This window comes from Camponotus vicinus, unplaced genomic scaffold (genome assembly GCF_025532165.1).
Source record: "Camponotus vicinus isolate PSW18456_S1 unplaced genomic scaffold, iyCamVici1.0 SCAF_4, whole genome shotgun sequence".
Classification (NCBI taxonomy): Eukaryota; Metazoa; Arthropoda; class Insecta; order Hymenoptera; family Formicidae; genus Camponotus; species Camponotus vicinus.
In genome coordinates, this window is record NW_028141976.1 from 10,987,465 (window position 1) to 10,998,700 (window position 11,236).

Below are 11,236 nucleotides of genomic sequence, written 5' to 3' on the forward strand. Positions count from 1 at the left end.
GTCTGATTATACTTCTGACTATATTACTGTATTTTACGAGAAAATTGCTAATTTTAAAAGTTTACGTGTATATCAAAAATAAATGTACAGGCAATTTTACTACTCGAGATAATTTAATGTTGATATATATTTTGCACACAAATAATTATTATTATAATATTATAATAAAACTTATAATATTAAGAAGATGTTCTTGTTGTCGACAACTGTTACCCGTTTCATATGTATATGTATCTTGTTATATGTATACATATCTTAGCTTATGCGCTCTCTTCGTTATCCCCTTTTTATATTTGTGCAATAACATTTTTCTCAAAATAATCGGTTTTTTACAGGAATAATATCGAGGAAACGAAATGCATGAAAGAAATAGCGATGAAGAATAGTCTTGCAACTTGGTTTTATTATATTAAAAGTGATAAAATATTAGAGACAATATTTTATTATACAATATATCGCTCGATATTTAATCGCGTAATCTTAATTTACGTTTCCTGTATATTACATAACAAATGAAATATTGCATATGAGAATAGGCTTAGTCTATAGGCTCATCTTCTTGAGACATTTTCATATTTCATATTGAGATATTTTTATATTCTGTGTCTCGGTCAGATTGGGAAAAAAACGTGTAGTGTCTCATTCTTTTCAGAGCGTGTGTATTGAAAATGTCAAGATTAATTCGGAATGAAACCGGTACCACTACTATAGTTTCATGGCAATCGAGTTTGCGTGTTTCTAACGTAATCTATCGACCAAATTATTACGGTGATTTTTGATAGCTATAACTTTAAAAGAAATTATTTTCGCGACTTGAAATATATTATATGCCTCGCGCGAATTATTGACACACTGCTTTTCAATTGACTCGGTCCACATTTTCTTCCCCTCCTTACCGACTTTATGAAAGATTACGCGATGCTTACACATACAGTATATGCGTTTTATGCACGATCTGCTTTATTCGCAATTTTGTGGTCGACAGTTCGACAACTTTATCCGTGCGATTAAAGCAAAAGGTCACGGATAAAAACGACTTACGCTCATATTTATATCGATACTCGCATGATAGTTAAGTAATGGATACGGGCGATCGCAAAATTAAAATTTCTCGTAAATGATCCATTATTGTACGAGAAGGAAGAATATTTTCTTTCTTTGATTATTTCGTAACAACTCCTTCGATTAAGTACAAATGTGTAAGGACATGGTTCGCTCTTTGCAAAGGCCCTATTTCTACATTTATACATACGCATACGTATAATTTTACATATCGAATATAAGTTAATAATTGGAGTAAATTCAGATAATTGCAATTTTTTTAATGCGCTTACACGCTTATGAATTGAATGTCCTTGAATTGATTTGCTAACAAATTATAGCGATCGGCGTTAATTTTTCGATTGTCATTTCTTTTTTTGAGTGTAATCAATAATATCGTAACATAATTAAACTAGTTCGTTAGCCTAGATTTCTAGAATTATTCGATCTATATCTAGATCTTATATCCTATATAAATGATGGAGGAGGAGACATCGGATTTCTTAACATTTAGATCGTACGATTGTTGCTCAAATGATTATTGATCAATATGTCTGGGAAAACGTATACCAAATTTCTTTTCTTTCGTCTAGTTAATGTCTTATTTTCCTGCCCGATGTGTATTTTATTACCAACTAATTAAACATTTATCGCTAATTATTTATATGAAATATTCAGTAAGAGAGAGAGACGAATCAATGAATGAGCATGAAATTTGAAGTATATCGCGACAGTGCAAGTAAAGATGGAAAAATTATAAAGATTGAAGATTAATGAAAACGATTCGTGTGTGCGTGTGTTAAACGAGACTCTTTAGCTATCGCTCGGATTCATCGGGATTCACGATATTGTCCATACAGTGCAGAACATTGCAACAATATTGCTGCAATATTGCGCTGTATGGGCGGTGACGATAAATCGAGCGAGCTTAAAAACTGGAAATTTGTATCGGAGGCTAAAATGCATACATATACTCTGTATATCGCTCATTCCCTTCTCACCTGTAAGATTGTTAGTCCAAATGGGAATTAACTATATATGTACCTGTCGCGCCTAACGATGGCGCTCCGTTTGCACTCGTAAGTAATTCGAACTTTGATAATAGCGGAGGAACCCGGTGGTCATTCGATTGATCCTCGAACTGGCGAGGAGCCAGGAGCTTATCAGATGGCGGGTAGAAACGCTTTTAGAGACCCTCTAATAAGTGTCTGGACACTCGCAACGAAAATAGTGGCTGAATTTATTTTTAATTTTATTCGTCAGACTTCGATAGTGAGTGAAAATTAAAGACCTTCTTTACTAAATTTATTTGTTAATTCATATAAACTTTCAGGGTTAGTTTAATATTATACATTGTTTCTTTGCAATTTTTATAAATTTATATAATTGCAAAATTATTTTATATAATTGATAAAAATCTTTTACAATTTTATTAATATATTTCTAGACATTTGTTTATTTTATTTAATGATTTATTTATTTATAAAAAAAGAATAAGCAAATATAGATATAAGAATATAGTTTTATAGCAAATTTTAAATTTAAATATCTGAATATTTATACTATTAAATATTTTGTTCAGCTTTTTTCTATTAATATTTCTATAAAAAAAATTGTAACCTTATAAAGAGGTTTGAAGAAATATATAAAAATTTCTTAAATATACAAAAAATGTCTGTTTGTTAATGTTACTTGTTAAATACTTATTAAATGGCATCAAATGCAACAACTTTTTACTAGTTTCGCCATTCCCGTTTCTTTTGACAAATCACCCGCGCGTCCAGACTCTTATTTAGTCAGGATCTCTTTAATCTTACATTAGCATTATAAAGGGATTACGCGGATTAATTACGTGGAGGAGCCCGGCGGTGATGGTTCGTAAAGCCGTTACACGGTAATCTCAAGTTGGCGTGACCACGCGAGGATGCTCCGCGACGGTGCCACCGGCTTCGTCTCTCAGTTGGCGTCCTCCGAGAACAGGATGTCATCCGCCGTTATGTTCTCACGGCAGCGGTACACATACGCGCTTGCGGACAGGTCGTCGCCGACGCGCACGCACTTGTAGCTGTCAGGACATTCGCAGCTGGAAATCAAGCGGGGGAATCCATCAGAAACGATTAAGCATTTCCAATGCTCATCGAAAATTCTTTCCGCCCGCGTTATTTCCCTACGTGATTCTTACGTATAACTGATATAAATGAAAGTAACTGAAATTAATGTCCGAAATTAATCTTAATTAATTGGAGTTAATTCGGCATTTTTCGTGAAAATTTTCAAAATTTGTAGTTTGAATACTGATTGATTTATTAAATCAATAGTTTCCTGATACGATTGTTTCATTTTTTTTTCTCAGTAATTAAATATTTATGGTTATCGCGTTTTTAAAAAGTGGATAAGACAAATATGATTAAATCTAGTTACATACAAATTATTTTTGTCTTTCTTAAAACATTTACTTATTTCCATATTTTTCATTCAGATAAATAATATTGTACAATTAATCATGGTTGTTTTATATTTTCACAATTTTTGAACATAAAATATTAATAAATGCACATATCATATTATGATATTAATTATTATTTAAAAATGCTAATTAAATTTCATAGCTCTTTCTTAATATTTTATTTTAAAATAAAATAAAATTTCATAACTTTAATTTGTGGAATAAAATAAAATTGGGCACGTAACTCCTTGGACCTCTAAATAATAGAACTTTTAATTCCTTCTCGTAAAAACAGTTTCATATAAATGAATATCTTTAGTATTATCGTAATTAATAATGGGCAGTTTACTTACGTGTTTCTCATGTAATATTCGATGGAGCGTAAATCTCTCTCATAGACTGCCCATCCACAAGCCGCATTATAACAATATCGTTTCGGCACATCTTCCTTATCGTTGTTCTCTATGGCTCGTGAGATTCTTACGTTCCTAGGACCAAACTGCTTTATAAGCTGATGATCCAATTTCTGTAAACAAGTTCCTCGAAATTGTCTTCTATCTATTAATTTCCCCATTTAACACACATATACATAATTCGCTTTTTTATTTCAATTCCAGTTTAGTAACTGTCGTTACACGAAGAACGCGAAGCACCAATTCTCGACTAAACATTTAACGCTTGAAAACAAAGTTGAATGAAACGTATTTATTTTTTTCCATTATATAATAATCAAAAATATTTCATGCGATTATATAATAAAAATATACTGCTGGTATTTTAATGGGATTTATTTAACGATTGGATAAATCACCGACCATCATGTATCGATTAAGAAAGTATCTTTTCTTTTTGTTAAAAATTTTTACATGGGCTGCATTTATTTTTTATAAATTGCAAACTTTGCAATGTCTACAGAAGATAGGAAGAGTCTCCGAGAGAGAAAGAAGCAGCGGATGAGACAGCGTTACCAAACAGATCTACTGATCTTTTTCCAATAAAAAAATTCAAAGAAATGTTTACATAAGTTGTGTAAGAATCTTTACACAAAATCTCAAAAGAGATAAAAAGGTGGTGATATAAAATATTCTTCTTTTGTGTTTAATCAAATTACTTACCCGATATATATATATATATATATATATATATATATATATATTTGATAAATAATTTTATTAGATACGAAAATATTTTATCATCATCTTTTTATCTCTTTTGGAATAAAAAACGTGGTGATAAAATATTTTTTCTCGTATATAATATTTTACTACATCGTTCTAAATCTGAAAATGATATCTAAAATTAATATATACATATCAATTATCAAATTGTTATATATATATATATATATATATATATATATATATATAAATTTTAAATATAATATATTTTGTAAGGTTAACAATTCTGTTATATAAAATGATTACTAAATAAATCCGCGTACACGATAAGCCACAATTAATTTTATATACGCAATTATTATTATTATTAGAAACTTTAATTTCGTTGTTATCGATAAATTTTGAATTAAAAATGTCGAATATTTTCGCAAAATTTTCTGCATTTCTAGCAATATACGAGCTAGTTTCGATTGGAAAGAGAAAAGAGCATTGGAGAGAGATAATACGTCGATAATAACATTTTAATCGGAGTCTTAACGGGAGTAATTGATGCAAACGCTACTCATGAATGAAGAATCGCCGCGATTTGCGAAACTCTTGTTGCGATTCAATAGCCAATCGCAACACACACATACATATATTATTTATAATTTGATGGCTTACTATTCTTTTAGTCACGATTTATATAATTATTAATAATTTATATATACATAGATTATTAATATTTATATTAATAATCATAATTATAATTATAATATATAATAAATAATTATATATAATTATTAATATTTATATAAATCGCGATTAAAAGGATAGTAAGCCATCGAAATCAATAAAGGATATATTTAATTTTAGTGAATATATATAATGATTCACACACACACACACACACACACACATATACACAATCAGAATTTAATTTGTATCGAATAGTTTTTACATGATAAATGGAAAAAATGCGGCGATTATCTGGTATTCTTGAAAGGACCGTAAGTCTCGAGTGAGGGCCGATTCATGAATGAAGCTACTCGAGCACGCCAGCGACGTTTCGATAAATAACCGGGAGACCTTGTACTCTCGAATGTACGTTATATGTATATGTTTAATAAGCATCAATCGCTAAAATCGTGATTTAAATCGAGTTTAAATTCAATTTTCTCGATGAGTGATAAGCGAGAAATCTCGAGGAATAGAGTTAAAAAAAATTACAATATATTCATATTTGTCACTTCGTGTGCGAGATACGTGTGTCGCGATGTTATACATACGTCATCGGAATCTCTACATAAAAAACGGTCCGCGTTTTCTTCCTGCATTTTTTCATAAAATACATTATTCATAGAGACGCACAAAACGTGACCACAAAACGACTTCCGCTCAAACGAATCATCTTTTTGCCAACAGTCCTCTCTCTCTCTCTCTCATGAATTTTTTTAATTGGATTTACTTGTGGTTTTTTCCTTCTTTTATTTATACATTCGATCGAATCTTACCTCGGAACGGACCACCGCCGTGTCAATTAAAACTGGATAGTACACGGTGATCATGAGCATGATAATGACAATTAGGCTCGCGCTGTAGTAGCTTCGACTCGGGTTCAACATTTTCATTCGCGTGGTTGCCGACGACGGTCTTCAGGCTCTCCTCGTCCTCCTCCGGGAAATCGTTCCTTTCCTCTTTCGCGACTCGACCCGCGCTTGCCCACCCCTCGCGATGCGGCGGAGATCCTCGCGCACAGGCGGGATCCGGTACCGTGACGCTTCGAGAGCGGAGAACAGTAGAGTGCTTCGCGTCGCGGTCTCGTCTTCCAGGGAGCACTGACAGCTTCGCGCCGAATTCGCGATTCGAATCAGCGATCTCGAGAATATAGAACGAGAAAAGTATATATGTCGCTTTCCTCCCCTTTTATTCAAGATGTACCGTCGTCCTCTCTCTCAACGATCGAGTTAATATCACGCGTGTTATTCTGCACGCGCCACGAGACCTCGAACATAGACTGTCTTCTCGTATAGAGTGAGGTGCTTTCGAGTCGCCGGGGTTTATATAGGCTGAGCTAGCTGCCAGAGTATCGCTCGCTGACGGAAAGGAAGGGGCGGGTGTGGGGGGGGGAGGGGGAGAGGAAGAAAGATTTAGGCACGGAAACAGGGAGAGAGGAAGAGAAACGGAGAACGCGAGATCGAGAGAGAAGAAGAGAGGGGGCTTAGCGATATAATAATAATAATAATAACAACAATAACAAGGAATGTATGTGTAATATAAGGCGGCTCTAACTGCGCGATCTCTTCCGTCCGTTGATTCTTCGCGTTCGCCAACGAGATCGATAGATCTCGTGGGTGCACGCGTGTGGAGCACGTGTCTCGGTGGTAGGGAAAACAAGGTGTTTACTCTCGGCGCCACCAGCGCGGTCTCGTCAAAGTTTCCCCGTCGATTTTTTCGATGTAAGATCGAAGTGGCGAAGAAAATTTGTCTCATTTCTCCACGATTATTAACCCTTATCCTGGTCGCATATAGGTCATTTCGACCCTATCGATGTTTCAACGGTAGAAATCCCGAAGGGATCTTAATAAAGAAAATGTTTAAAATTTATTTTCCAACTTTTGTTTTACGATCATTCTCTAGATATCAAGGAATATATATAATTTTCAGATTTTTTTCAAGTACTTTGAGGTGGGCTAAAACTGCGACAAGACGTTGCGATCATATGTGACCAGGAATAAAGCAAAAAAAGTATGGGATCTATGAGGATTAAAAGAAAATTTTGAAGCTTTCGGGATTATTTAATATGCACTTTATGTAATTTAATGCGTGCCACTCAAATAAATAGTAGACAGAGAAAGAAGGAGAAGAAGATAAAGAGAAAGATGTGCGACGATAGAAGCATAGAGTCATTCCCAAAATGCGTGCTGTCTGATGTAATATTAGTTGGAAAGCAATCAGCTAGCACATGATTAAACTGTGTGGACATAGATCGGTATCTGGAATAGAAAATACACGAAGAATTTTTCTGAAGATATTGAAATATGGTAAAATTTAAATAGCGGAATCTGTTTTCTCTTTTTGTATGGATAGTTTTTGCTTGCCAGTGATAAATTTCAACAATATGTATTAACGATATATAAAATAGATGAAGCAGAGTTCATCCCCCTACATCTCTCCTAAAAAAAATATTTCAATGATAAAATTTTTAACGAATCTAGCAGCGCATTTTCTGGCAAAATTGACAATTTGGCGAAAAGTACGTCATGCAAATATCATTTTATTTTTATACTGTCGTTTTATTAATTTTTTTTCGATCTCAAAGATTATAACGAAATAAATAAAAGTCGAATCGAAATTTCTCCCGATTAAATTTCGCTTAAAATTAACGGGAGGAATAAAATTCTGCGCGCACTCGAGAGCTTATAATTTGTCGAAGTAGAATCCTCGTCGATCTCCGTTCGGGAAAAGACCATTACCTCCTCGACATTAAAGCAATCGTCGTTATTAAGATATTTTTCAGTAGTAATGAACTTAACCCCCAGTTCTGTAAAGCACAAACAAATTTCCTCATCGTTGACAATTTTCCCCATTCTTTTAATTCACCCAATCGACGGACGTAGTCCGTGCGTATTCGTCATAGGTCACGCTCTCGGACGTGCCGTACGAGCCGCAATGGATCTAGAACATCTAGCCATCCTCGGCGCGATCCTCGATCGCCTTCGTCGAGAATCGCGGCTCGTGTCGATATAGCTTCTCGTACATACATGTGTCTCTCCCTCGAGAGCACAGACTTCTATACAATACAACTAGACTGCGAGCTCCTGTCTGTGAGATGTACCCAACTTTTATGTCCAAAACTAGCGTATGCGTCAAATAAGCTGACATGGAATGTGGCTTTCTGCTAGCATAGAAGTTAAGTTATAAAATATTTGCGGATGAATTGAATTAATGTAAAATAAATTTGATGTAAAATTACAATAAACATAACAAGCATAACATGTACAAACATAACATAACATGACATGACATAACATGTTATTACAATAACATTCTTCATAAGCTTATTTTTTTTCGGGACACGAATATACGACTAGTATATAAGTAATTCGTAGTGTAGTGTATTATATAGAAGTCTTGTGGGCTCGACGGGGGCCCGTCAAGCTCTCGGCCAATCGCGGGGCCTCCTGCCGCTTACGTCGGGATTCCTTCATATACGCGATCACAATGTGCTATACGATCTCCGCCTCGGCTCGTCGCTGTCATACCTAGATTGATGATGACGTTTGTTTTTTTCTTCTCTTGCACTGAGAAAAATCGTTTGATTGTACCAACAAGACGTATATGATTGAAGACATTTTGGTTAAATCAAACAAGAATTTCTAGTTATCATGATCGATTTTTTATAACTAGAACGTTTAATAGATTTTACTATAAGGATTTGGTTAGTATTTTATGGTTGGATCTATAAAATTTCTTGTTACATTAATTTCTTTGCTTGCCGCTAGGCGGCGAGCCACTCTTAACTTAACTCGTATTCAATATTTGCCATGAAATGTATATAAAGAATTAGAATTAACATTAAATCCAAAGTATATTCTTTTTCTCTTACGAGCAGTAATCAGGGATGCAAGATCTTCTCCGCAAGCAACATGCCACGCGTAGTGGAGAGGGTAACGGAGATGTGAGCGTAAGCGTACGTGTGAGCTCGGCGCTTCGGCGAGCTTCGGATAGAAGAAGAGGACAGAATACAGTTTTCTGTCTCTTTCTTACCAAGCAGGCAACGAAAGCGACGGGCGACGCGCGACGCGGGACGCTGCTCGCTCCTCAATATCTCGATATATGCTCGATATGTTTCTCTGTTACAGCTTTTCTTTATGTTTTATATATATATCTCGATATATGCTCGATATGTTTCTCTCTTACAGCTTTTCTTTATGTTATATATGTATACACACACACGTTTTGCGATATATTTAATATTATTAATTTTTTTATATATCTAAAATAATAAAAAAATAAAAATATAAGTGGCGACTTTCCACACCACCCATGAGGTATCACCAATGGCGCGTTAGGTTTTTCATGTGGACCTTCGCCTGAAGCCCTATTATACCACATTGTTTTATATCATATTTTAGAAGGAAAAAAGGATAAAGGAAGAAAGTATGGGAAAGTAAAAATAAATACTCCCTGAATTATTTTTTGTTCTTTATTTAATAATTAATAGTAGTAATAATTTTTAATAATAGTCGGGCCGCCTCCTCGGCCTCGGCCGCCTCCTCGGCCTCGTCCGCCTCTTCGGCCTCGGCTGCCTTGACTATTTCGGGCGACGCCCCATCCGCCCCTGGTGTCCCTGGTGCCCTGGTTCCGCCGGGCACGGGACTGGCCGCCTCCTCTTTTTTTTGAGTTGTTTTCTGAAAAATAAAATAAATTATAATGATGCATATATATATATAATTTGATAAAATATAATTTAAATATATAAAAAAATAATATACTATTTTGCTGCTGCGCCTGTTGTTCCTGGTGCTGCTGCGGCGGTTGCGGCGGTTGCGGCGGCTGCGGCGGCTGCGGCGGCTGCGGCGGCTGCTGCTGTTGTTGCTGCTGCTGTTGCTGCATGTATAATTGCAGCTGCTGATGCATCAATTGTTGCTAATGCAACAATTGTTGCATCAGCTGCTGCATATTTGGCTCTTGGAGAGTGAGCGCGCCCATTTCTGCATTGATTTTCTCTAAAATTTAGAAAAATTAAAAAGATGAGTTTCTTAGTATTTTTTTATACAGTAAAACATTTTGTGTTAAATTTAACATGTCCCAATTTATTCACTAATTTTAATGTTAATTTAACAAAAGGCAAATATGTAAATAAATAACACAAGTAATATGTAAAAAATTAACACAAAAATGTAACATTTGAACGTTATTGTGTTGTTTTAACTCTTAGAAACGGTGAATATTAACTCAATGCAGAAAAATCAAAATAACACAACGACAATATTGTTACATTAACATAAGAATATGTTAAAAATTTAACACAAAAATTTCTACACAAGAAAAATCTACAGAAATACAAAATGTTTTTTACCGTGTACAAATATATAATGATTTACTTACGAGCCATTATGTTGACGTTCAGTCCAAATCCGTTTATCGCCGTCCTTTCGTGTACTGAGAATGAGGCACACTCGGCATTTATTCATTTGTTTATATACGTGCCTTGTGAAACCTTGGTGTTCGAGAGACTATCACGATCCCGATTGTGAGTTATTATTTAAAATTTCTATATATCTTTATCCTTTTGACTCTTTATCTTCTTTTATTCACTCTTCTTTAATTCTTTGTTTCGGTCTACTTTTTATTTCATAAAAATGTGCGATGAATTAAAAAAAAAATCTAAGCGAAGCTTTTCAGAGTATTGGCTCAATGATGAGCGAATTAAATGTTGGATACGCAAAGTATCTTTTGATGAGAGCTTGTATCATTGTACAATATGTAATAAAAATATTTCGTGCAATACACATGTTTTGAGACATGCGAATTCTGCGAGTCATAAAAATAATATTAAAAAAAAATACTTCATCTTTAAATACTGATAATAATAACAATTCAGATAAAAAAACATCAGAAAAATGTAAATTTAGAGAACAATGGC

The 11,236-nt window shown here is 34.4% G+C and overlaps 2 protein-coding genes across 2 annotated transcripts; both read right to left on the reverse strand.

The window, feature by feature from the left end:
* Window positions 1–383: 383 nt before the first annotated feature.
* On the reverse strand, window positions 384–6,613 carry LOC145971229 (uncharacterized). Its single transcript, XM_083098672.1, has 3 exons — window positions 6,099–6,613; window positions 3,841–4,013; window positions 384–3,124 (listed from the first exon to the last, which is right to left on the reverse strand). The coding sequence occupies exons 1-3, from the start codon at window positions 6,213–6,215 to the stop codon at window positions 2,998–3,000; spliced, it is 417 nt and encodes a 138-aa protein (XP_082954798.1). The 5' UTR covers window positions 6,216–6,613; the 3' UTR covers window positions 384–2,997.
* Window positions 6,614–9,804: 3,191 nt separating this feature from the next.
* LOC145970613 (uncharacterized) lies at window positions 9,805–10,823 on the reverse strand. Its single transcript, XM_083097493.1, has 3 exons — window positions 10,699–10,823; window positions 10,083–10,316; window positions 9,805–9,998 (listed from the first exon to the last, which is right to left on the reverse strand). Exons 2-3 carry the CDS (start codon window positions 10,225–10,227, stop codon window positions 9,805–9,807), a joined length of 339 nt encoding a protein of 112 aa, XP_082953619.1. The 5' UTR covers window positions 10,228–10,316; window positions 10,699–10,823.
* Between the last annotated feature and the right edge of the window lie 413 nt (window positions 10,824–11,236).

What these genes read in the sequence shown, in the direction of transcription:
- LOC145970613 (XM_083097493.1), bottom strand. Translation starts at nt 10,227, where the DNA reads ATGCATCAGCAGCTGCAATTATACATGCAGCAACAGCAGCAGCAACAA. An exon ending in ACAGGCGCAGCAGCAAAATA is followed by an intron (nt 9,999 to 10,082) that starts GTATATTATTTT and finishes TTTATTTTTCAG; the next exon opens with AAAACAACTCAAAAAAAAGA.
- LOC145971229 (XM_083098672.1), bottom strand. Translation starts at nt 6,215, where the DNA reads ATGAAAATGTTGAACCCGAGTCGAAGCTACTACAGCGCGAGCCTAATT. An exon ending in CGGCGGTGGTCCGTTCCGAG is followed by an intron (nt 4,014 to 6,098) that starts GTAAGATTCGAT and finishes ACTTGTTTACAG; the next exon opens with AAATTGGATCATCAGCTTAT. An exon ending in GAATATTACATGAGAAACAC is followed by an intron (nt 3,125 to 3,840) that starts GTAAGTAAACTG and finishes CTTGATTTCCAG; the next exon opens with CTGCGAATGTCCTGACAGCT.